General features: G+C 46.9%; 6 protein-coding genes and 1 long non-coding RNA gene across 10 annotated transcripts; 4 read left to right on the top strand and 3 right to left on the bottom strand.

The window, feature by feature from the left end:
• Nucleotides 1–8: 8 nt before the first annotated feature.
• LOC9645022 (retinoblastoma-related protein) lies at nt 9–4256 on the top strand. 2 transcript variants are annotated; one of them, XM_024689197.1, is made up of 19 exons: nt 9–285; nt 351–446; nt 496–611; nt 668–764; nt 817–863; nt 918–1086; nt 1140–1206; nt 1260–1439; nt 1489–1622; nt 1675–2494; nt 2544–2697; nt 2749–2821; nt 2876–3049; nt 3098–3205; nt 3263–3392; nt 3449–3558; nt 3618–3742; nt 3797–4039; nt 4082–4256. In XM_024689197.1, exons 1-18 carry the CDS (start codon nt 166–168, stop codon nt 4002–4004), a joined length of 2928 nt encoding a protein of 975 aa, XP_024544965.1. In that variant the 5' UTR covers nt 9–165; the 3' UTR covers nt 4005–4039; nt 4082–4256. The 2 variants fall into 2 exon arrangements, with proteins under 2 accessions (XP_024544965.1, XP_024544964.1); XM_024689196.1 differs by having other exon boundaries at nt 4102–4239.
• Nucleotides 4228–7176, bottom strand: LOC112351413 (pentatricopeptide repeat-containing protein At5g27110-like). The gene has a single exon (XM_024689301.1). It carries the CDS (start codon nt 7174–7176, stop codon nt 4228–4230), a length of 2949 nt encoding a protein of 982 aa, XP_024545069.1.
• A 20-nt stretch (nt 7177–7196) lies between these two features.
• On the top strand, nt 7197–8258 carry LOC9645021 (uncharacterized protein At5g50100, chloroplastic). 2 transcript variants are annotated; one of them, XM_024689201.1, is made up of 7 exons: nt 7197–7336; nt 7385–7479; nt 7537–7644; nt 7731–7787; nt 7839–7904; nt 7969–8029; nt 8084–8251. In XM_024689201.1, the coding sequence occupies exons 1-7, from the start codon at nt 7240–7242 to the stop codon at nt 8092–8094; spliced, it is 495 nt and encodes a 164-aa protein (XP_024544969.1). In that variant the 5' UTR covers nt 7197–7239; the 3' UTR covers nt 8095–8251. The 2 variants fall into 2 exon arrangements, with proteins under 2 accessions (XP_024544969.1, XP_002984269.2); XM_002984223.2 differs by having other exon boundaries at nt 7208–7336; nt 8080–8258.
• A 3096-nt stretch (nt 8259–11354) lies between these two features.
• On the bottom strand, nt 11355–12867 carry LOC9643908. Its single transcript, XM_002984113.2, has 2 exons — nt 11841–12867; nt 11355–11778 (listed from the first exon to the last, which is right to left on the bottom strand). Exons 1-2 carry the CDS (start codon nt 12357–12359, stop codon nt 11467–11469), a joined length of 831 nt encoding a protein of 276 aa, XP_002984159.1. The 5' UTR covers nt 12360–12867; the 3' UTR covers nt 11355–11466.
• A 2004-nt stretch (nt 12868–14871) lies between these two features.
• LOC9645020 (pentatricopeptide repeat-containing protein At4g02750) lies at nt 14872–16716 on the top strand. Its single transcript, XM_002984221.2, has one exon. It carries the CDS (start codon nt 14872–14874, stop codon nt 16714–16716), a length of 1845 nt encoding a protein of 614 aa, XP_002984267.2.
• A 771-nt stretch (nt 16717–17487) lies between these two features.
• On the bottom strand, nt 17488–19447 carry LOC9643906 (probable transaldolase). 2 transcript variants are annotated; one of them, XM_024689378.1, is made up of 10 exons: nt 19422–19447; nt 19284–19369; nt 19123–19214; nt 18908–19003; nt 18735–18830; nt 18558–18659; nt 18271–18506; nt 18109–18164; nt 17778–18018; nt 17488–17680 (listed from the first exon to the last, which is right to left on the bottom strand). In XM_024689378.1, exons 1-7 carry the CDS (start codon nt 19433–19435, stop codon nt 18279–18281), a joined length of 714 nt encoding a protein of 237 aa, XP_024545146.1. In that variant the 5' UTR covers nt 19436–19447; the 3' UTR covers nt 17488–17680; nt 17778–18018; nt 18109–18164; nt 18271–18278. The 2 variants fall into 2 exon arrangements, with proteins under 2 accessions (XP_024545146.1, XP_002984158.2); XM_002984112.2 differs by lacking the exon at nt 17488–17680 and having other exon boundaries at nt 17727–18018.
• Nucleotides 19448–25089: 5642 nt separating this feature from the next.
• On the top strand, nt 25090–25454 carry LOC9643905. Its single transcript, XR_002994133.1, has 3 exons — nt 25090–25141; nt 25188–25357; nt 25413–25454. It is a non-coding gene; the product is annotated as an uncharacterized LOC9643905 (long non-coding RNA).
• The last annotated feature ends 81 nt before the right edge of the window (nt 25455–25535 follow it).

The raw sequence follows: 25535 nt of genomic DNA, 5'->3' as shown, positions 1-25535 counted from the left end.
TCTCTCACGCAAGCTTCTTATGCACGCTTGCCGAGTAGGTCGGTTCTTTCCCGCCATGTTGCTTCATTTCCCTCGCTTAGCTCTCTAGGGTTCTTCGTTGTGGCGTCTCCTAGCTAGATCCGGGGCTGGAATTTCCAGGTGCCGCTAGGACGGCAGTAGGGTAGAATGCCGGGCGAGGAACAAGCGCGATCGAGTGCTGGCGCTGCCGCTGCTTCCCCTGCCGCCGCGTCTAATGGCAACGGCGCGGCGCTGGATGGCGAGGCTCGATTCAGGGAGTTCTGCGAGGTCTGAATTACTTGGATTTGCCGTTTAGATTGCTGAATTCTTCCATTCTCCTGGGAATCTGGCAGACAAGGCTATCCCTCGACGAGATTTCTCTGGAGAAGGCGCTAAGGCTGTATGGTTTGGTCGCTCCACTGCGGGATTCGTCACTGCTCGGTGGCTCGGTAACACACTTTCCTCTTTTTTAATGTTTTATTAACGTTTTTCTTTTAGGTCGATGAGGCCGAGCGTATATGGATGGCGGGAATTCTTTACGTCGTGAAGAAGCTGGATAGAAGAGAGGTTCCTATCTTCACACTCACGCAAGTTCTTCGTGTGACCAACCTGAGGTGCGTCTCCTTATTTTTTTTTCTTTTCCTTTCGTTCCTAACATGACAATGAACAGTGTTGTGGAATTTTTCCGGGAGATCACACAGTTCTTAAAGAAATGTGCGCCAACCTTGAAGAGCGTTTACGGGGCAGAATTCCAAGGCGATCTTCAGGTATACAGTTTCTCTTCTACTGGCGTATTGATTGCTTTGTACCTTCTGTCAGGCTAAGGAAGACCAGGCAACTTTTGTGCACCTGATGGTTCTGTTCAAGTGAGCGATGATTCGTATGGTTTTAAGTTCCTGGTTCTGACGATATGTCTGCAGCTATTATAAGAGGACCTTTCCACAATATTTTGAGCCCGCGGAGTCTGAAAGCGATGAAATAAGCATCCATCAGAGGTTTGGATGGTTTCTCTTTCTGGCTGCTAGGGTTCACGTTCTTGGTCGGTTTCCTGACCTTGTAACATGTACGAACGCACTCCTGGGTGTCGTGGTAAGCCATTCTGCCAACGTTGAATCTTCGTCATCTGACTTTCTCACAAACAGGCCGTCATGATCGTTCATATGCCAGCGTCCTTGAGATCTTATTCTCTGGAGAACAAGTCTCTATTTCGTACGTTTTGCTCGTGCCTTTATTCGCACCAAATTGACTGATCTCGTTTCCAGCGAAAAGAGATGCGGATGGTGTTAAACTTATATCCTCTCTCTGCAGTGTGGGAGAGGCTGATGAAAAAGATGTTATGTCCGTGCTGAAGAATATACAAGACATGATTTCCAGCATTTTTCCGAACTTACCTAGTACGAGTGACTGCAGTTCTGTCAGCAATTTGCAAGGTTTCAGTTCTGGTAATATATTTGAACTGAGGTTCCGGTTTTGATCATCTTTTTTTTCCAGATGGTCTAGTCTACTTTGAAGGACTGATGGAAGATAATATGATTGCTGCAAATTTGCTAACATTGGAGAAACAATATGAATCCAGTGGAGAGGAAGGATACGAGCTCTTTGCAGAGCCTAGCCTTACTCTGTTGGTACGTTATTCGTTTTTCTAAATGAAAACTTTTGACACCTTTCTGCTTACAGCACCGGGAGAAAGATGCTCAAGTGTCTTCTTTGCAACAAACTTTGTCTTCGACGTCCTCACCACGCTCTTCACTGGCTATGATTACGGCAGCTAAGATGCCACCACCAACACCTGTCAGCGTAACAATGACAACAGCAAAGTGGTTACGAACTGTTATAGCACCATTGCCTTCAGAGCCAAGCACAGAGTTATTGGAGTATCTTAGATCCTGTGACCGGGACATAACGGAGGAGGTGACACACAGGGCTAAGGTTATACTTGAGGCAATATTTCCCATCTATTCTCCTGGTAGCTGGAAAGCCACTCTCCATAGCAGTGGAAGTTTGGAATGGGCAGTGCAGAGAAGGTCCGAGGCTTCCAAGCTTTACTACAGAGTTTTAACTGCACTCTGCCACGCCGAGTCTTTGAGGCTGCAAAGTAAGAATTTGACGTCCGTGTTGACAAGCGAGAAGTTCCATCGGTGTATGCTGGCTTGCTCGGGAGAGTTGGTCCTAGCGACTCACAAGACGGTTATTCTGTCGTTTCCTGCTGTTCTAGGACCGACTGGGATAACCGCATTCGACATGAGCAAAGTGATAGAGTCTTTCGTCAGACACGAAGAAACTCTTCCAAGGGAACTCAAGCGGCACTTAAATTCCATTGAAGAGCGACTTCTGGAAAGCATGGCTTGGGAGAAGGGCTCGTCGATGTACAACTCACTTATTGTCGCACGGCCAAGGTTTGGAGACGAAATAAGGCGCCTAGAACTTATGGCTGAGCCAATGCCATCGTTGGAGACATTGTCTTCACGACGGGAGTCCAAAGGAGAAGATATGCCTGGTGAGTTCTATTTACTTAGCCGAATTCATGCTAACTTTATTGTTTCCAGATGCAAATTCTCCAGATAGAGAGCCGTTGTTGTCCGGGGAGCAAACACTAACTTGTATACCATCCCCGGTCAAGGAAAGGCCGTCTGCATTTTCAGCTTTCAACTCGGGTTCGGGAAAACGGAACCTTTTCCATCTTCAATCTGTATTTGCAAGGTACATGAAAGGACTTCTTTTTGGACGTTGTACTGACAATTCCTCCTTCAGTCCTCAGAAACCGAATCCTCATGCTTCTGGAGAAACGTGTGCAGAGGCCGTGATGAACGTGTTTTTTCAAAAGGTGGAGCGCTACAAACATTAGCATTTGGTTTTGACTGGGTGTTTCGGCCCGCAGGTGTTGAAGCTCGCTGCTAGCCGAATCAAAGTTCTATGTGAACGTCTTTCACAGCCTAGTCATGTGGTTGAGCAAATCTTCCAGGTCTTCGAGTATGCACTGAACCGGACTACCATCTTCTTCAACCGGCATATTGATCAAATAATATTGTGTAGCATGTATGGCGTATGCAAGGTTAGGATTGTTGTCAGCATGTGTTTCTTCTCATGCGTATAAGTGCAGGTTATGAAGCTCAACGTGACATTCAGGGACATCATTTTCCAATATCGGAAACAGCCTCAAAGCAGAAACCATGTTTTCAGGAATGTCTATCTTGAACAGCGGCGTGGGGTAAATAGATTTATTGGGTTCGTGTGCGTTAAACTTTTTGCTGTTTGTGTTTGACAGAGAACAGACATGGGGGATATCATAAAATTTTACAATGAAATCTATGTTCCTGCAACGAAGGCCTTTTTAATGAACATCGCTGCACGACCCGCATCCATGGTGGCAGGCAAAGGCACTGCGACAGACGAAGGTAGTTTGTGAATTTGCGTATTCGTAATTTCTGAGCTCTGGTTTTCTGATACGTAGCACCCAGCTCTCCCCCGAGGCCATCGGTGTTCCCAGCGATTCCCGATATGTCTCCGAGAAAAGTATCTGCCAGGCACAACGTCTTTGTCTCACCTCTTCGAAACACCAAGGTCTGAGTCGGGTCTTTTTGCATTTTTCATTGTAACTAATGATCGGTTTCCATCAACAGGTTGAAAACATCATGTCTCCTCATTCCAGAAGCTTGTATGCGTGCGTGGGTGAAAGCACTCACGCTTATCAAAGCCCCTCCAAGGACCTTACCGTCATCAACTGTCGCCTAAATCTATCAAACGGGTAAGTTGCTCACATCGATTTGGTTGGCCCTTGTAACTTCATCGTTCCCCGCAGGCGAAGGCTTGAGTTTCAAGAGCCCTCACTAATGAGCGACTCGTTTGTCACCGGGGCGTTAAGCAACACCAACACCGATGCAGCGAACAACGATGACTCCCCACCGAGCAACGATGCCACGCTCGACCAGGACGCAACGAATGGCGACCAAAATATCCTTCCATCCGACCCTCAGTCTCCCGCGCCGAAGCGTCCGAAGCTAGAGTAGTCGTCTTGTAATGTTTCGAAAGGCTCTCTTCAGAGGTAAACATATCTCTTTCCTTTTCTCCAATTCGTGCTTCTAAGGGGGTCTTCTTTTCTCTCAGGTGTACAATACTCGAAAGAGAACTCGTGACTCCCATAAGGATGGAGCGGAGTAAAATAATACGCGAGAAACGACGAACACTAGAAAAGGCCGACATCTTTGTGATATCATAATCAAGTTAGTTTTTCTATGCAAATTCTCTAACAGATGCATTCTTCCAAGTTTCGTCAAGATCTCGCGCTTCCAGCTCCAGCGCAAGATACGTCCGGGACATCAGCACGTACGCAGCCGAGTGATCCCTGTGATCCAGCAGCAGCTGGATGGACTCAAACGCCACCCTTCCAGCCTCCCAGTTGCTCCACTTCCCGCAAGCGTCCAGCACTGTCATCCATAGCTTCAAGTCGGGTGCCACGGGGATGCTGGTCACCACCGCCAGAGCTTCGTCCACCTGGTTGGCCCGCCCGAGAAGATCCACCGCGCAGCTGTAGTGCTCGATGCCAGGCACGATGGCGTAGTCCGAGACCATGAGCCGGAACAACTCCTTCCCCTTGTCCACCAGCCCGGCATGGCAGCACGCCGTCAGCAGCGAAAGGAAAGTGACACCGTCCGGCTGCCAGTGATCTTCCAGCATCCGCTCGAAGAGCCTGAGAGCCGAGGCTACGTCTCCCTGGTGGCAGTAGCCAGCGATGATCGCGTTCCAGGTCACGGCGTCGCGTCCCGCGCTGGCCGCCGAGTCGAAAACTTCGCAAGCTTCCGCCATGCAGCCGCACCGTCCGTAGAAGCCCAGCAGAGAATTCACGACGACCACCTCGGCTTCCATCTCGGCGTGACGGATCTGCTGGTGGATGGCCCTTCCGGTCTCCAGAGCCGTGGAGCTCCCGCAGGCCCGGAGCGCGGCGGCGTAAGTTGGAGCGTCGGGTACCAGGCCTTGGACTTGCTGCATCCGCGAGAAGAGATCCAGCGCAGCCGGTGCTTGCTCCGCCTGGACGTATCCGAGCATCAGCGTCGTCCACGAGACAACGTCGTGCCTCTCCATCCGGTCGAAGACTCTCCGCGCGTCCACCAGGCTCCCACACTTGCAGTACATGCCCACCAGCGTGCTCGCCACCAGGACGTCCGACTCGCAGCCGCTCTTGGAGATCTGGGAGTGAATCGCCGCAGCTAGTTCCAGGCAGCGGCCGGGTGCTTCTCTGGAAGCCAGGCTCATGCAAGCGTTGAGCGCCGCAGCGTACGTGAGAGCGTTCGGAGTGTATCCTTCCTCGTGCATCCGGGAGAGAAGCTCCAGCGCCGCCTGCTCGTCGCCACTTAAAGCGTAGCCGAGGATGAGCACCGTCCAGCACACCGAGTCTCTGTGCGGCATCCGGTCGAAGACTCGCTGCGCGTCCGCCATGCTGCCGCACTTGGAGTACATGTCAACCAGCGCGCTCGCCACGAACTTGTCCGACTGGAAGCCCGCTCTCGCCAGCCGCGAGTGCGTCTCGAGGCCTCTCTCCAGGCACGCCAGCTTCACGGGACGCTGCTCGACTAGCTCGGGTTCTTCCCTGTCCGCCAGGCTCGCAACTGCGTTCACGGCCGCGAGATACGTCCGAGCGTCCGGCACGAAGCCTCGGTCGCGCATCACCTCCAGCAGCGTCAGCGCCGTCTCGGGCTCGCCACCTTGGACGTACCCCGTGATCATCGAGTTCCAGGAGACGGTGGTGTGCCGGGGCATTCGATCGAAGACGCGCCGAGCGTTGTCCAGGCTCCCACACTTGGCGTACATGTCGACGAGCGAGTTTGCGACGAAGGTGTTCTCCAGCTCGTGCCGTCCAGCCTGCGAGTGGATGCTCACGCCTTTAGCAAGTGACACCGGCTTTACAACTTTGCGACCAACGAGCGTACCTTCTTCGCGAGCGGCCAGCAGCGCACAGGCATTGATCACCGCGATGAACGTCAGCGCGTCCGGCTCGAGTCCCTCGTCCCGCATTCTCGAAAACATGGCGAGAGCCACCGCGCCATCGCCACTCTGACCGTAGCCGGCGATGAGAGTGTTCCACGACACCAAACTCCGGCTCCTCATGCCGTCGAAGACTTTGCGAGCGTCCGCCATTCTTCCCAGCTTGGAGTACATATCCATGACGCTGTTCGCGAGATACGTGTTGGAGGCTACCAGTCCCAGCTTCTCGAGCTCGCCGTGGATCGCCATAGCTCTGCTCAAGCCCGCCATCCTCGACGCTCCTCCCATCAGACTCATGCAAGCCTTGAAAGCCGCCACAAAAGTTCTCGAGTCTGGGAGGGTTCCCTCGTGCTGCATCCTCGCAAAGAGCTCCAGGGCCTCGCAACCAGCGCCAGCCTGCGCGTATCCCATGATGATCGCGTTCCAGGCGACCGTGTTCCTGGCAGCCATCCTCTCGAACACCGCTCGCGAGCTCGCCATGCTTCCACACTTGGCGTACATGTCCACCAGCGTGCTCGCCACGAAGATGTCTTCTTCCAGTCCGAGCTTTTGGAGCTGAGAGTGGAGAGCCATGCCTCTCTCCAAACTCTTCTTGGTCGTGGCCTTGATTCTTCGCGCTGGATCAGCGGCGGCGGCGGTGGTGGTGCCGTGCTTCTCTTTCTCCGCTAGAATGGCACAAGCTTTAAGAGCAGCGATGAAGCAGCGAGCATCCGGGCGGAGGCCACGGTCTTCCATGCGAGAGAAAAATTCCAGCGCTAGCTCGCCATGTCCACTGTGAGCACAAGCCATGACCATGGAGCTCCAGCTAGCCAAGCTGGGACGCTGGATCGCGTCGAAAACCTCCCGGGCCCGTGCTACACTGCCGCATCGCCCATACATCTCCACCAAGCTGCTGGCCAAGGAGGGATCGTCGATCATCGCGCTGGCGCGGAGGTCGCCGTGAATCCTGTCGCCCGTGAGGAGATCCCTGGAGCTGCTGCACGCCTTGATCGCCGCAATGTAGCCGGGGATCGTCGGTGCCAGCCGGATTTTCTCGTAGAAATCCCGCGCCTCTGCTGATATTCCAGTGCCACGAGCATTTTCGATTTGGGCGCCGCCGGATCCATGGCTACGATGCAAGATGACAAACCTTGTGCACTGCATTGGTTGTGCCATCACCGGTCTTCCCTGGCGATCGCGCCATCGCCAGGGAAGACGCATCCTCTCCAAGCATCCTCGTGGATGCTTACAAAGTAAGAATTTTAGGGTTTTTGGGAGATACTAATGTTGAGGCAAGTCTCGACTTTGGGAGCGAGGCCGCTGCGTCGAGCGAGCGAATGGAGAGGAATTGGTCCAAATTCTCCCAGGAAGAAATTCTTTGGTATGATTCATCGCTACATGACATTCTAATCCACGATTTCTTTCCCAGCCCTCTCTTCTTCTTCTGGCAACCCCCATACTACCAGTGATCAGTGGGAGCTTAAAATGTTGTATGATGGGGAGTGTCCTCTTTGTCTCCGAGAGGTTTTTTTCGTTCTTTTGGCTGGCATCGTTTTTATTATTTGCATATGATCACCATAGGTGGACATGCTGCGCAAGAGAAACACACAATACCAATCCATCAAATTTGTGGATATCAGTGCTAACGAGTACTCCCCACATCAAAATGCTGGAATCGACTACGAAGCTGTAACTTCTCTTCATGATTTTCATTTTCCTTCTTTGAGATCAGCGAGATCTCTATCTCGGTGATAGTTATCTATCTATTTTCACAGGCAATGGGGAGAGTTCATGTGATTTCCAATGACGGCAAGGTGTTCACTAATGTCGAGGTATTGCGTTTTAAAAAAAATTATTTTCTTCGTTTTGAATCTCTTTTGCAGGCTTTTAAGAAATTATATGAGGCTGTGGGACTTGGATGGGTTTACGCAATCACGAACTACGAACCTGTAAGCTCAGTGGTTTCTATCTTTTTAACCTTGTTACGTACTACGACTGAAATCTTTTTGCAAGTTCTCAACCATTGCAAATGCATTGTACAATGTGTGGGCCAAGTACAGGCTTCCAATTACAGGTATTGTAAAGCTTTTTCAAATTTATTGTCTTTAATTTGGTTTAATCCAGGCAGACCACCTCTAGACGAGGTTCTCAAGAACAAAAACAGCTCACTGAATTGCGACAAGAAGAATTGTAAGAAGTGATTAGTTTAGATCTGTTCTTTAATGTATGATCTGAAATGCCCTATTAGCTAAAACATAACCAAGAAGTCATAACTGGGAAACATTTTATTCCTTTATCTAAAATATTTAGAAATTACGTTATGGACCAAATTTGAGCTTCTATTGGACAACGACCATCATTAAACGTTACGAACATCAAATCACTTTGGTGATAGTGTAGTGATGAATTGTTTTGTGAGCAATCAAAGGGTTTGAGAAAGGATTCAAATATAAAAGCATTTTCACTATATGTATCTGGTCTTAGATCAGAATATGTCCAACCTTGAGGGAAAAAAAGTCTTCATAAATTTTGAGCAACCCTTCCAAAAGAAACTTGAACCCTTATGGCCATTTTCAAAAAATGTTATGAGTTGAAAGTAATTAATGGCTGAATTTGGTGGTAGAGTTTCATATATTTCATAGTTTACAATGTGAGGTTCTATTTCAGATTTTTGGAAAAGTTTTAATATGTTTTGGGACTATGCTGGGATATTTTGGGATATTTTACATATAAGTGCTGTTATTCATTTATATTATTCTTCTATTTAACAACTATAAATATATTTATAATGTATAAACTTTTCTTAACACTTCTAATTTATTCTAAAATCTGATATTTGATATAAAAAATTATAAATATATTTATAATTATAAAATTCAAATTAAACACAATAAGGCACATTTTTTAGCTTAAAATGAAATATATTTTTGAGTAAAGCTAGATTGTGAGCACTCACAATATGGTTATTACAAAGCTATCTAATTAATTAAAGAGATGCAGTTACATGGTTACTCAAAGAGTTTATTGTAGAATATTATATAAAGGTCACTAGTCAAATATAAGCTTAGAACTCTCATTAAACTTAATTTTGGCATATAATCATTGAATAAAAATGTGGCTTGTGTTTATGCCCATAATATGTGATAATACTTGTTCAGCTTTATATCAACTTCTCTTCTAGTAAAGCTTTTAGAAATTTTTATTGAATTATATATTTATCAATTGGATTAATAAATAATACTAAACATGAATAACATTACTATTAAATAAACAAAACATTGTTGCATGCAACATGTAATGTGAGTGCTCAAGCCTTACAGCAACAAATTATGTCATCATAGTACTGCAATATAATAATACCATCCCATAAGAATAATTATAATACCATAAAGTGTCATTTAAAAAAGGTATAGAGAATGTTTTGTAATTGACCCAAAGATCTCCATCCACATTTAGAACATTGATCTACCAACTTTTATTAACTTATTTTTAAAGTGTTATATATATATATATATATATATATATATATACATACACACACATAGGATATAAATATACTTAAATATTCTAGGATATTCTTATTTAGATTAATCTTGTATTTATATTTATAAACATATTTTGTTATAGCTATACTATTATTAGAACAGTAGTTGAATTGGTTTTAATCTCAACCACTATATATAAACTAAAGTTTCTGTATGCATCCACTCATATTAGTGGAAACTTTTATTGTCCTTAAGGTGCTTGCACCACATAGGTGTGCTGAACAATTGCATTCACCCACATGTTTACAGAATATCCCAAATCCACCATATGGCCTATGTGGGCAAATAAAAAGACCAACCAGTCAAATTAAATCCCCAAAATATCCCAAATCCACCATATGGCCCATTTGGGCAAGTCCCTTAAAAAAAACACAGAAGTGTCTATAGCAAAGGTAACTAGGCAAATCCAAGGCTACTTAATTTACTCATTAAAAGACCAATCAATTGAGTTAAGAGCCTCAATTCCATGTTGCTGAGCAAGAGGAATCCCACACAAAAGAGGATGAAGAAGGACACTTAAAGGAGAGAGGGCCATTGTGTTTCCACTGGCCAGCCACAAGCCACCCTGGAACTTGTAGGATGGAAGCTCCAAAGTGCCAAATAAAATGCAATTGCCCTTAATTACCTCTTGTCATACACCCTTGTAGGAAAGAGACTAAGGACACTTTTCTATCTTTTAAATTTGCTCAAAGCCACTACATTGTCACTAATAGGTCATAAAGCACTCTCTCTACTCCAAAATTCTCCCTCAAAACCACTCAATCCTTACAAAAAAATATCATGAAAATCTAACTTTTAAGAACACTTTTAGATTTAAGATTATTATTCCAGGGCCACTATGTTGCCACTAGCAAGCTGTGGAATACTTACACACAAGCTTAAAGCCATTGTGTTGCCATTGGCAAGTCGTGAGATCTCTCTAGAAAATGCTCTCCATTCTAAAATCTACAAGATCACTATTAAACACATTTAAACACTTTAAGCACAGTTTAACCTCCTCTTTATATCTTTTATTCCATAACCAAATCACAAAGGAATATCTTAATGAATCTCCTCTTTTGCCCTAAATTAAAACACACTTTCACATGGTTATAATCATTTGACAAAAAATATTAACAACCTCAACTCTACTTCCCAACTACTTACTGCAGCTGTGCTACTAAACTCTAACAGATATTTCTCTGGAGGTGGCGTGACAGTCTTAAGCGTCAGAAATATTCAATTTAGTGGTAACATTCCAAACTGGATATGGAACATGAAACAGTTACAGGTACTCGATATTTCAAATAACAATTTCTGGTCCCATCAGGCTAATTCCGACAATTATCGATTTCTTGCTTTGCCGCTTCTCGATCTCTTCAGCAATATGAAGATTTTGGAGAGGCGGTGCTATAAGCAACAAGATACAAGTCGTGGTCTTGGCAAACCCCAACGACAAGAACTAGATCCTGGTCATGGGGAATCCAGGGATTGGAAAGACTGAGTTTCTTCTATACGTCCTTGTGGATCTAACAGCGACTCTTTAGGACCAAAGGCGGAACCTCTCGATTACCACAGCTAAGCTACGACGATGTGAACCAGGATCTAGACCTATGGGTCCTTTGCTTCCTAGCAGGTCTTCTGGCTTTCACACCAGCGAAGATGAATCACAAAGGATTTGAGGAGTCGAAGATGAGTCCAGTGAGATCGCGCTCCTCAGGCAGGAAGGCTTCCCAAGTAGCAATCTGGATGACGTAAAAACGAAGGGGTGGCATACCGTCGATTGTAAGTTATTGGAGGTGTATCGTCTCTCTCCTGCAAGGACAATTGGGAAGGGTGCTTGACTTGCTCAAGCCCATCCATGGACAAGCCAAATAGTGTGGGGGAGAGGGGGATCCCTGTCTAACTCTAGTATATTGAACATTTTGTGCTCGATCTAGGTACGCTTCAGCGAGCATGGCGATGGTGAAAACAAGGTCTGCTGGTATCATTGTGGAGGAGGAGACCTGACAATCACCAGGCTCATAGGCGCATTGTTTGGGGGAAGCCCAAGCTTGAGCGGGAAGATCTTGCCGCTGGCATCGTGCCTAGAGCAGACGAGCACCTCTTCGCTCGGATCAAGCCCCAGCTCCTCCTTGATCGCGGTGGTGAGATCCGCGAGAGTATTACCCCCGTGGAAGTGAAATCTGGGCCACTCCTTGCAAGGAACTGGAATGGTTTCGCTCTTGTCCCACACCACCGCGTAGCGTATGAGCCTCCCCTCGGATTTGGGGATCTTGAAAGAGAGCTGGGGCGTCGCCTGGCACAAGAAGAACACAAGGATTCCATCGATCGATCGTGGAATTGGCAGGGACCTCTTACCGAGAAGGAGCTCTTGGATCGCTGGTGGTGTTGGTGCTGGTGTTGGGTCTTGGATTCGACCACCTCCACCTCCCAGAGGAGCCAGCTCTGGGTCGCAGATCTTACGGGCACGTCGTGCGTGACCGAGTTCCTCCATGGAGGAATCCCGCCATTGCCGCGCAGGAAGTTGCCATGGCGCGTCTTGAGCTTGACAAAAGAGCCTACCTCGCCCGCCGCGATGGGCTCCCACTCCACCAGCGATTCCAGCGATTGATTGTCGCGCGCGCTCTGCAACACCTTCTTGCCCGTCATTCCCAGGAGGAAGTGCTCGTCCGAGGCCGTGAGGTAGCAGCCCAGCGCGCTCTTGAGCCGGACCACACCACAGTCTTCCCCAGAGCTCTCGGCGATCTCCACCTCCCACACCGCCATCTCACCGGAATCGCGCTCCTGCGACACGCCCACCATGTCTTCCTCGGCCCACAGGTACTTCCCGTGCGAGCTCCTCAGCCGGACCGTCTTCGCCTTCGCGAAATGCTCCATAGCCGATCGATCGCTGCCGCTGCCCTAGCGAGATCGCGCCTTGCTTAAGCTTGCGCGCAAACGCGTCGCGGAGTGGAAGGAACAAGGAAAATCTCCACTCCTTTCTTCCAGATTTTAGGGTTCTTGGGCACGGCGAAAACACGGCATTTGGCATGGGCGGAGAGGATTTGTCCTGGGCATCCCGCATCAGATCGTGTCACACACTCTCGGCGGCCAGAGATCTCAAGACCACCTCAAGATCACCCTGCTGCCGCTGGATCTGCTAGTGCATGCGCTCGCTGCGGTCCAGATCGTGCAGCACTGAGCAGATGCCGAGAACTGTGGAGAGAACAAAGGCATTGTGCCTCCATTTGGTCAAAGAGATCCAGCTGATATCCTCACGTAGAACTCTCCATGGGGAATCAAAGAGGTTGAGGAGACATTGTTAATCCAAGTTTAATTCGTTCTTTCTTGGAGTTTGTGTTGGTGTTCTTTCAGGCATGAATTTGTTTGTGTTCACTGTTCCACAAAGAAGATCCTCAAATTCATAGAAAGGTGATGGATGAAAAACCTCCTGTGTAGAAGCTGCTACTTCTGGTCCAAAGCTGCCATGAAGGCTTAACTTAATATGCATGGTGGTGGGATTGAGAGCCTGTGAGCATTCTATTTGATCACGAGTTTGTTCTCGTGACTAACATGCAAACAAGGCTGGCATACTAATACCCACTACGTACAAGAAGAAGCCAATGAAGCAGCCAACTCCAAACGCAATCAGACTCGTCCCACCATTGACGTTCACGCCTTGACAATCCTCGGGATTGACACCGTGATTGCAAGGATTGAAGCATGCTTTGCTCAGTGCTTCCACACAAGCTTGGGTTCCCAAAGTGACGCATTCCACCAGAACTTTGTGTGAGAAACGGCGTGGGAGCTACCGTCAGCCCCTGCTGGTGCACCGGATGCTGCAGCTGACTCGGGTGAGCTTGAGGATGGAGAAGAATACTGTTTTGGCATCGTTAAGATGCCCCTTTCGGGCATATGCTGTGATTATGATGTTACTCTGGCCGGGCATACGTTCCTTGCATTCCTCTAATCGACCGGAGCTAGAAAGAGCAGAGGCCAGAAGAGACCAGACAATTCCAGGACGCGATATCGCACTCCGGCAACGCATCAAGGACGCTCCTAACCTCGTGAAGATGCCCGTGGCGGGCATACACTGGGCGCGATGGAATCGAAGACACTCCTCGCCTGCGACTCAAAGTGGTTTACTGCCATGGAAAGTATATAAGACGAGGGTTATTTTGCTCTCTCTATCCTCTCTCTCGTCTGTGCTGTTCTCTTTCCCTTTCAATGCATATTGGGTGATGGCTGCCGCCATTCAATTGCATTCTCTGGTGTGAAGCAGTGCTCTCACACTTGTACAGAAGGACCCTTCACAGTGGTGTTGGAGACGTGGCATGGGAAGCAATAGCTCGGATGGTGTCACGGCGGGAGTTACTAGCAGAGGGGACGGGCGAGAAGTGAGAAAGCGCATCAATTCCTGGCTGCTGTTGTTCTAACGGAGATTACTTCTGCCGTATTAATGGATAACATCCAAGACCCAGTGCCAATTGGCCATTCTCCAGGGTTTTTGGCAGGATGAGGTCGAGCTATCAATGGCGTCCCCATTGATAGCTGCTCTCAAATCCATAGCAAGGTATGCTGGAAGCCGCACTATCTCGAGGATCGCCTGGACAAGTTCCTCGACGCGAACATCACGAATCACCAGGTACTGCTCGACTCCTGGAGCGGGATAAGAGGAATGCAAGGAACTCTTCCGATCAGAGTCTTTACAGCATGTGCCCTTAAGGGGCATATTAATGATGTATTCTCTTTCATCCTTGGTCTCGTACATGATCAACAATAGCGATCTTTTGCAAGTAAAAGAATTTTTCGATTCAATGCCATAGCGAGACACAGTTTCTACAGCTGCTATTCTTGCATCTTGATGATGCCTAACTATGCCCGACAAAGATCTGGTCGCGTGGAACGCACGATGGCGATTTGGAAGAACTCGACCGCCTCTTTTAACTAATACCCCTCTGGAACACAGTCTCGTGGACAGCTTTGCTCGTCGCCTACGCTCAAAGAGGCTACGTCGAGAAAGCCAAGCTGGGACCTCGTCTGCAACAATGCGATGCTAAACAGCTATGGCGAGAGAAAGCCATCATTTTCTTTCAGGGGATGAAACAGCGGGTCGTCCTGGAACTCGATGCTGGGATTAATGATCCATGCCGGAGCAAGACCTTTTGTCTTGCAATCTCCTGCGCACAACCGGGCTCGTCAGCTCCCGCAAGGAAAGAAGATCTTCGACAAAATGCCTTACCCGTGAACAACATCCAGGGCGCCTATGCACACCACGAGGACGTCTCTCGGACAAAGAGCCTGTTTGATGCGATGCTGTCGAGAGAAATCACCTCCTGGAACATAATACTCTCGATCTTCTGCGCCACCTTCCAGCTCGAGAAAAGCACTTGAAACGCTGTTTGATTCCATGCCGGAGTTTAACGTCGTCTCCATGCTCACTGCCTACGTGAGCTTCGGTCATCTCGAAGAATCCAAGAGCTTGTTCGATAGGTCCGAGACAAGCACCAGATTGCCTGGAACGCAATCAAAGTGTGCCAGAAAGTTTGACCTTCAAGGAAAATCCTTTCTCGATTTAAGGGTTCTTGGGCCGGGCGAAAATGCGGCATTTGGCATGGGCGGAGAGGATTTGTCCTGGGCGTCCCGCATCAGATCGTGTCACACACTCTTGGCCGCCAGAGACCTCCACTCCCGAATCCTCCGCCCATCGCGCTACGTCTCCAATCTCCTCATCGAGATGTATGGACGGCTGGGCGAGCCGGGGATCGCCCACGCCGCCTTCCTCACCATCCCTCCCGCCGCGAAGAACATCTTCTCTTGGGCGCTCATGCTCTGGGCCTACGCTCGCAACCACAGACCCGACCAAGCCCGTGAGATCTTCGATCAAATGCCGCTCCACAACCTCGTCGCCCACAACGCGATCCTCTGCGCGGCTGCCCAGTCCGGGCATTTGCAATCCGCCAAGGAGATCTTCGACGCGATGCCAGAATGGGATCTAGTCTCACACATCACACTGCTGCGATCGTATGCCGAGGGGGAGAACCTCGACGAGGCGATGCGCGCGCTGGAGCGCATGGAAGAAAGAACCCTAATCGCTGCCACGGCTATGCTCAGCGCATATGCCCGGCACGGGCATCTCTACCAGGCAAAAGCAGTGTTTGATTCGATGCCCTGGCACGACCTAGTTTCCTGGAACGCCATGCTAACCGGTTACGCCATCAACGGCGAGCTTGCTTCCGCGGAAGCAGTGTTTGCCGCCATGGAAGAACGGGACGTGGTTTCGTGGAACTCTATGCTCTCTGCATATGCCGCGAGTGGGCATGTTCTGAAAGCCGAGCGTGTGTTTCGTGACATGAGGGTTCATGATGTTGTTTCTGGAAACGCCATGCTGGCTGCGTATGGGCTGCACGGGCAATTGCAAAAGGTGGCGGCAGTGTTCCAGAGAATGCTGGAGAGGAATCTTGTGACGTGGAATCTCATGCTGGTTGCGTATTCGCAGCGGGGGCAGATCGAGATGGCTCAGTGCACGTTTGATTCCATGCAGCGATGGAACGTCGTGTCCTGGAACGCGCTACTCGCCGCTTACGCCAAGAACAGCGGCGATGATCTCCAGTGGAGGCGCGTCTTCGACTCCATGCCGCAGCGCAATCTCGTGTCGGTGAACGTTTTGCTGTGTGGATTGATCAGCGCGGGGCAGCTGGGCGAGGCCAGGATGGTGTTCGATGCCATGGAGGAGCGCGATCTCGTGTCCTGGAACTCGATGCTCTCGGCGATGGCGGCGCAGGGCGACGCCCGGGGTGCCAAGGAGCTGTTTGACGAGATGCACGAGCGCAATCTCTCGTCGTGGACGGCGCTCATCTCGGCGCAATCCCGCGCGCGCGCGCTGGATTCGTTCCGGGAGCTCCAATTGGAGGAGACCCCCGACGCGGTCGTGTTCCTGGTGATGCTCAATCGAGCGTGCAGCCACTCGGGGGGGATCTCCACTGGGCTGGGCTTGTTGAGGAGCATGAGCGCGGATTTTGGGCTGGATCCGAGCAAGCGCCACTACTCGTGCGTGATCGATCTGCTGGCACGAGGGGGATTCCTTGGGTGTGCGCGGGATTTGCTCGGCAGCATGCCCTTTGCGGCCGACGCGGTGGATTGGCGATGCTTCCTGGCCGGATCAGGGGATGGATTCGCCAAAAGAAGCGCTGTTCTTGGCATGGATTCGTGGAGCGCTGCCTCGTACGTGCTACTGGCAAATGCGTACTCGTGATTGGATCTATCAAAATCGGAATTTTTTTTTTCCTCTCCAGGAGATTGACAACAAATTTGATTCCTTTTTTCAACTAGAACAATCACAAATTGATATTTTTCCGAAGGGAACATGAAACGAACATCGATCTGGCATAGAAAGACTACAAAATTTGGATCGGCGCCGCCAGTCGAAGCGATAATTTGGGCCTCGATCTGGAAAAAAACAAAGGATTTGCTCCAGTCCTTGCAAAATCAAAACAAAGGATGTTGTCATGAATCAGATCTAGGTAGCTTAAAAATCCCACTCCAGCCACGCTCAATACTGTCCATTGCCGGATCCGGGCTCGGAGGCACAGAGAAATCCACACAGATCAAATTGCGAAAAGCTAGCACCGAATTCCAACAAGATCTCGAGTGAGGTATTGGCCTGCTGGACGGCGAGGCGAGGCGATGCGAGGAGAGAGAGAGAGAGAGAGAGAGCGAGAGCTCTCAATCAAGATCGCGAGCTCGCCACCGGCCAGCAGGCCAACGCCTGCCTCAAAATCTTATGTGTGTGAGGCGCGCGCGAGAGATTTCTCGCTCGCTCGCTCGCTAGACAATAGATTAGATTCGCAATGGACAAAGAGCCAAGAAGGAAAGAAACGAGCTTAGCTACACATTCTCAAGAATGTGGAGCCTTATAAAGGCCTCCATCCATGCCATGCATGGCCATTGGACAGAATATCTCTGTTCCGGCGGTAGAAACGTCTTCCGGCAAATAATCGCAATGCATTCCGGCGGTCCAGAAATATTCCGGCAAATGATCTCTCTTTCTTTCCTTCTCAAGTGGATGTACCCGAGAGAGACAAGGCATTGTTAAACAAGAGTATCACGAAAGCCTTGCCTTTGCTTGACTCGTCTTTTCGTCTCAAAATTCTCGCTTCCCCGCGCCGCATTGCAATGATCGAGAGTGCATTCCCCCCCACTTTGATCCTTATAAAACTCTGCGAGGTAAAAGGAGGGGTCGTCAGCAGTAGCAACAAACAGTAGTGAAAGGGAATCAAAAGCTTAAACAAAGACAAACCGTCTTGACTTTCTCACAAAAGCTGCTGGGAAAAGTCGAATGCCAGTCCAGCCAGCATCGCAGCAGGCCCCATGGATCGGTACAGAGAATAAAAAGTTACCAGGGACGAGCAGGAAAACAACGAAACCGGAGAAGAAAATCGTCCCTTTGGCCACATGAGCTTTGATTCTCAGCTACGGAGCTTAAGTACAAGTTGAGCGGTGGATGCAACATGGCCAGCAGCGGCTTTCTTCGCAAGTAAGGAAGAGCAGCGCTCGTCTGCATCCAAATCAAATCAGCGCTCAGAATTTAAAAAAGCGGAAGAATACACCAAAGAGGAACACGAGAACCGAGAAGAAATGCCCCCACCTGCATGTGAATGCGAAGACAAGCCCGTGTATAGTTTTATCTCAGCTTGCCCTTCCCTGCAGGTCACATCATCATTCCGGAAAGCAAAGGCGATCACGATACTCTAAGCTCGCTAAGACAAAAGGAAAAGAAAAAACTAAACTACAGGCATCCACCACGTACCCTGTCCGTCAAAGAAACAAGCTGAAATTGTTCTTTGATGCCGCGGCTTCGAACTCGTTTACCATGTCTTCGGTGAATTTGTCCGCAAACAGCTCCCCTATGGCGGATGGCGTCAAAGCGAAGGAATTAGCTTGATTTGCTGGTGATGACGCCACTAAACAAGTTGTCAACTCGTCCAAGCTGAGTACGTTGGCCACGAGCTGCTTGGTTGTACCGCTTGCCCGACGTACCAGGCCCTGCAGAAAAGAAAAGTTTGGAGAATCTTTGTATAATATTAGGACCGGTACCTGAACGCTGCTGCACATTTTCGCTTTCGATTCTTCGTCAGAGGGAGACTTGCCAACGTCCAGAGTCACATATTCTGCACCGATCCCCAGAGCTAAGAGCGCCTGCTTGTAGCAAGGAAGAACAGAAAAAAAGAAAGAAAAGGTAGCTCAAAACTTAGTCTGGAACTCACGAGCTACCTGATGCATAGAATATATAATCAACGCAATACGAGCTCCCATATCCTTGAGTTTGCTGGCAGCTCTCAAGCCCTCATAAGTTGCAGGGATTTGTACCTGGAGACAATATCTTCAGCTAGCAACGACAAAAGAAAGAAAGAAAAAAAAACGAATAAAGTTGAAAGAAGGCTTACCACGACTGAGCTGTCAATGCTGGCGAGCTCTGAGGCAGTACGCAGCAGCGCGTCCGAAGATTTTCCCCAGGCTTGCAAGTGTATCTCTTTTGCCCCCTGGATTGCATGAGAAGCCAGAAAAAGAAAAAGAAATCGATCACACAGATGATCAGGAAGGACGCGGTGTAGTATAGCAGTTGATAAAAGAAAGCAAAAAAGAAAACCTTACACCTTACCAGGCGAAGTGCTTGGTTCGAAAGAACGCCGATACTTTTAGTTTGACATGCTACATTTGATTCTCTGAGGAGCAACGGATTTGTTGTAACCCCTGAATAGAACATAGACAAGACTCAAAACCAAAGAAGAAACAAATAGAAGAAAACTATGGATGGATTACCGTAGAAAACGCCCGTTGGAAGCCATTTCTTCCAAGCTTGAATGTCCGAGGAATCCACGAACAAGCGCATCGATCCACTGCTTGAGCTGCCACATTCTCGATCTTACGACCGATAGACCGATCGCAAGAAACACTCACCTCAATGACGCCATAGACACAGAGTAGCCCTAAATTTTGTGAGATTGCTGACTTTCGTTAATGCAATATATATCTTACAGTGGAAGAATTCTTCTACTTTCCAGTTTTCACATACACGTTGCACCAAACAGGAGAGAAGAGGAAGATTGGTGGTAAGAAAATGGAAACCTTTGTGCTGTTAGAAGGGCAGCGCATCATTGCTGAGAAGATCTAGAGGAAGTGTATAATATAGCGATATAGACACGATTCATTTTGCAGATTTAACAGATTTTTCTATAAAAGTAAAAAAGTAAAATTTTTATAAATAACTGCAATTTAGTAATTTTTATTATTTGATCAATTGGAAGTTTAAGATGGTAGAATAAACTAGAATATACTAGGAAGTGTTTAGGAAATTATAAACATGTATATATATTATAAAGATAAAATTAATCTAAATGAATAACAACCATTAAATGGTAAAATATCCTAGAATATTCAAATATATTCTAGATATATTCTTTAAGCAAACTAAATAACAAAAACCACTATAAAAAGTTTAACAATAGTGATTGCAATGGTAACATTTTGTTTTTCATGGAAGATCACTTCAATAGTTTAGTTTGGGAGTTGATCTTGGAGGCCTTGCTAGTGTTGGAATTAGGGGTGGAGTTCAAGCAGATGGAACTGCTAATGTTGGAGCTGATGGAGTTGGAATTACTGTTGGAGCTAGAGTTACTCCAGGAATCTTATTGCAGTTTAGAGAAGTCGTGTGCTTGTGTCAGATGTTGTCCAATAGGAATCATCATATACCTCTGCCCAACATTTGCTTGTGAACATTAGCTTGCCAAAAGTTTCAGAAGATCAAGGTCACCTACAAGCATCCATGGTACTACCATAGCATGCAAAAAGAGGTTATGGTACAAAGAATCTAAAAAGGAAATACCTTGCTATAGAAGTGGATGGAATCTACCTCAAGCAGTAGCAACAATAAGAACATGACAGTAGTAAAATTTTTCCAAACTATGGCCACATGCTTGGACTACCACCAGACTTTTTATTATGATAATATAACCCACTCAGTATCTCGAATTTCAATTATGGGTTTTTTTTATTAACATCAAAATTAGTATATATATATATATATATATATATATATATATATATATATATATATATATATATATATATATATATATATATATATATATATATATATATATTTGTTTTATGACTAAATTGGAATATGGAAAGAGTATATAGAAATATACATATCAAATAGCTAAAACCTATTTTATATACAAGGTGTGTGAAACTAATATGACAACTATCAAAATCCTACTACATTAATATTAGTATACGGCATCATAACTGTACAATTAAACTTTCAACCCCTCCTCTCGAAAGGATGGAAGACAATTAGAATTCTCTAATGAACAGACTGGGATCTAGAGAAATATCAAAAGGAAGCATTGATAATTTATAGATGGTGTTAGTTGTTCTTAATCATTTTGTACAAAGTGTTTAAACCACTACACATGCACAATTTCTAAAGGATTAACATGTTAAATGTTATGCCAAATTTCATCCCAACTTGCCACAACATCTAATATAATCCCTTCCACTGAGTAAAGAGCCTTTTAAACAAACCATATACTATAAGATTAGGAAATAGACTAACACCAAATTATCCATTTTATACTCTGTAAGTGGATGATGATAAAATTTGTAGTGTTATTATTGTCCCATTTGTATATGGCTTAGGTATTCAATAAACTCTATTTGGCAATAGAAGAATGTTTATCAAATACTAATCCAAGGACTTAACATCAGCAGCTTGTAACAATTGTGAAAGTAAACTCAACTCTATTGACAATATCAAATCATAATTATATAGAAGTTTATACAGTGAAGCAACAATAAAAATTACACCCCTATGACAAACACACAGCAAATAAGTATCCCAATTTGAATGCTGAAAGCTATGTGTGTAAGCATGGGTGATTGGTCCTCTCCCCTAGAAGTATTTGTTGCAAATCCAGCATCCAAGTGGCATTCACAAGCTCAAGAGGCATGTAGTGAGGGTGGGTAGTAGCTGGGATTAGTTTCAGCTCCTGTGCCTTTGCAAAGAAGTTCATTTATCCAAGGAAGGTTCCAGTTTGAAAGTCTAACATATAACCTTCCATAAGGGTTTCCAAGATCTGCAACACCGTCAGAGGAGTAAACAGAGTGGTGTATGATATTACTTCCAAGCCTCCTGCCACAGTGGAATGGGAATAACAGTAAGCAAAATTCAGCTTGATTTTGTTCTTCTCATCCTGAGCTCTTCAACAGAAACGAATTAACATCAGTCGCCATCCACTAGCCCTGAATGTAAGATCAGCCTGACACAATGTGGTCTAATCTTCATAAGTTGATGCCTTGAACAGCAGAGATCTCTGCAAAATGGTGGCATCGTCGAATTAGCACATGAAACAGAGCCCAAACCTGTAGATCGCGGCCAGGTAAACAAACACTGGAGACTCCATGCCATCAACCGGTAGCACCACACGTGAATGCAGACGGGGTCAGAACATCAGCAAATTGTAGAGTTCCGAACTGTCACAAGGTGCAACTCCTGTGCGGGTTAGCGTTGGTGGGGGATGGCGAAGTTGGAGGAGAATTTGACATATTGGTTTTACACTGGTCGGATGGAAAGGATGTAGGTTTAATGGCTGCAAAAACATTCATGGTGTGAAGAAAGGTACATTACATGTTCCAGTTCATGGTGTTTCCTCACTGATGGTATTGTTGAAATCCTCAACAAACTGGGCAAGATATATTGGTAGCACAAAAACTAACCTGGATGGTGACAAAGGGGACCAATTTTAGACCATTCTTGTATCATTCTTCTCAATGTTGTAGGCACTTAGTGCTTGGGCACATGTGGGTGTATGGATCTTGCCAAGCAAGTATTTGATAGCATGGTGTCAAGAATTGTAGTGATTTGGATATGTGGAGAATGGGAATACTTTGGCTGCACTGGCCTTCTAAGCCAAGTAGAATAACATGTATTGTAGTTAGTGAAACTAGCTGAAACAGTTTTGTATTACAGATTTACAGTAATTAGTAATAAAAATGAATTACAAATATGCGGGTAGTAAAATTTTGCCACCACAAAATTCACTGATTGCAACTCTAAAAGCATGTAACTCTTATGCTAGTGAAAATACAGAATCATGTTTCCAGAAAGGAATAGCAATTCATAAGCAAGCTATAGCTGCTTTTGATATACTTGTGGCTATCAGTTTAATTGATATGTATAGCAAAAGAGAAAGCATATTTAATGCTGAAGAAAGAAATGGCTTTCAAAACATGTTATTACATGGTGTGCTGGATATTTAAAGAACCGAGATGATTTAGCTTTTATAAAACTACTCAATCAAATTGATGAGATTTAAATCTATTGCTGCAATAAAGGCTTATTCAATATAGGCTTTGACTATTGGGCAACAACAACATGCCAAAATGTGTATATTGGAACTGGAACAAGAAAAAACTGTAGCTACTATGATATTTTTATGTGTGAAGTGTGATCAATGTATTGTAGCAAAATGCATATTTAATAATATACAATCATCAATTAATTTATTTTAGACTGCTTTAATTGCAGCATACAGTTATTGCAGCTTGAGATACTGATGCAGAACTGGTGCTGGGTAAGGATAAAAGCTCAGTTATTTCCATCATTTTCCAAAATTACTACAATCGTTTCAAATAAGCATCCCAAGTGAACTATAGGGTCAGTGCTTGGGGAAATTTCCCTTATAACGTTATATGAGACTTATGGATGATTCCCATTGTGCTTTTAGTAATGTATGCTTAAGAAATATTATGTATACTATATATATATATATATAAACTATATTATATGTATAATTTTTAATACATCTTCTTATAATTACCATCGACAAAGCTAACAAGGTTCTGCAGAGACTCTTTCTCTCCTCTCTCCCTCTCTCTCAGCAGCATCAATCAATCGATCAATACTTGCATGGCTTTGAGATTCACGGCGGCACCATCTCCCTGCTCAAGATTACAACAACTAAACCCCTAGGTCTAGGGTTTCATAAATACTTAATGGGCAGCGGCGGTAACGAAATCTGGAATGTGTTGGTGCGACACTTCGATGAGGAGAAGGTCGCGAAGGTCGTGGAAGCTCTTGAGGATGAATGCATCTACCGGCTTGACGACATCAAGGATTTCACTCTCGCTGAGCTCAGGGACCTGAATGTCCCAGCTGGAATGGCAAAGGTGCTCCTACTCGAAGGTACGCTCTCTCCCTCGGTAGTTTTCTGATGTTTTCAAGCCGGCTTGTGTCTGGCAGGAAGGAAAGAGGCGGCCTTTACACTCCGAGGATCGCGGGTTGCCTACCTTGGGTCCGAGGCGTACGATCGGGTGATGAGCCGCTGCCCCTCTGACATGGCAAACCAAATGATCACCTTCACCATTCAGGAGCAGATGTCGGACACCAAGCCACCTGCACTGTTAAACTACCGTCCAGACACCGCTCGTGGTCTGCCGATAGCGCTCGTCTCTCCGGTCTTTGCCTACTTTCTGGACTTGTGTGACAGCCTCGAACTGACGCCCACGGCCAAAGATTCTGCCTTTGTCAACGAGTTGTGTTTGAAGTCTTCCATGGCTTACGTTGATGAGGCGGAAAGGTGTAAGATGCTGTTCGCTTTGCTGCGAGCCTATCTTCCGTTCGAATTTTTGGTTGACGAGGTCGGCAAGAAGGACATCGCGATCCTGTATCAGCGGCAGCTGCTAGCTATATGCCAGGTCAAGAATGAAGAAGGCTTTTCGGGAAATGCCTACCTGGAAGCAGGCGCGTACGTACTAACACTCCATGTATTTCCTTTGCTCTTTTCTGATATTTTCTCCGTGTTCGTGGTCAGGTACTACGTGAGAGATTTAAGCGACAACCGCGATGAGGTTATGGTGCGCTGTGAGCGGTACCCGGTGTTCCTGCTGGAGATTACGGGTGCACTGTTGAAAGTCTCGGGCGCAGCATTTGCTTCCTGTCCTCTGGTCGAGCCGCTGAAGATGGGCCTCTTGGTGCGGAGGACAAACCATAAGGAGATGGATGCTCTTTGCCGGATGGTGGTCGCTTTGCGCAAATCGCTCTTGAAGCTCGTATCACTTCGAGCAGCAGTGATGAGGCGCCCGGCGGCAGAGCTGGAGTTGGCAGCAGTCGACCTTCCGTATCCATTGCAGGAGTTTTATTCCACAGGTGGCGGTGTCATGGTGCTGAGTTTTGGAAAGCTTTACGTGCTGGATCTGCAGCATAGCCGAGATGTGCTGCCGACGCCTTTTGAGCAGATCAAACGCAGTGGTGTTACCAAGATCCTGGCCAAGTTCTGCCAGCGGTACGGGAGCCAAGTTCACGCCGACTGGTTCTCTCGTGGCTGTACTCCGAAGCTGTTCAATACCATGCGTCTGAGCGGGGACTGGCTCATGGTGCTCATGGAGTACATGGAAGGCTACACCGACCTTCAAAGGAAAACTAACGTCTTTTCCGTTTCTTCTGCCAAGTGGAACAAGATCAGTAGTCTGGCTCGCAAATGCTTGAAGGATGCCCAAGCATCCACCCTTCGCGGCGTGCACGGCGACCTCAGGCTCGACAACCTGCTTGTCGATGAAGGCCTGACGCACGTCCTGGCTGTTGACTTCGAAAGAGCTGGAATCGAAGGATGCGACCGGTATGTCCGTCGTTGTGGAAGTGGCCTTCTAACCGTTTCGGTGCAGGTATCCTTTCTTCATGAACCACACCGATGTGGAGTGGCCAGCTGGGGCAAGCGATAACCAGCTGCTGATGCAAGTGCACGACAACGAACTTCTGGAATCGCAGCTGGAGCGGAAGCACAAGAGGAAGTACGACTGGCACAATGATCGGAGTTTTGTGCCAAAGAAGCTTGGTAAGTTTCTCAGACTCGCCATTTAAGTGTTTGATTTATGTTCTTTTTTCTGAAGCGGCGCTGGCATCTGGAGCATCGGTATCGGATACTGAAGAAGACTTCTGAAGCTGAGTAGTTAACCCGGGAGTTTATAATTAAGATAGATCTGAGGAGCTTCATCTATTGTGTAATGAGACCG

This window comes from Selaginella moellendorffii, unplaced genomic scaffold (assembly GCF_000143415.4).
Source record: "Selaginella moellendorffii unplaced genomic scaffold, v1.0 SELMOscaffold_61, whole genome shotgun sequence".
NCBI lineage: Eukaryota > Viridiplantae > Streptophyta > Lycopodiopsida > Selaginellales > Selaginellaceae > Selaginella > Selaginella moellendorffii.
Note: the sequence above shows the minus strand (reverse complement) of the source record. Positions and strands in the feature narration are given on the sequence as shown.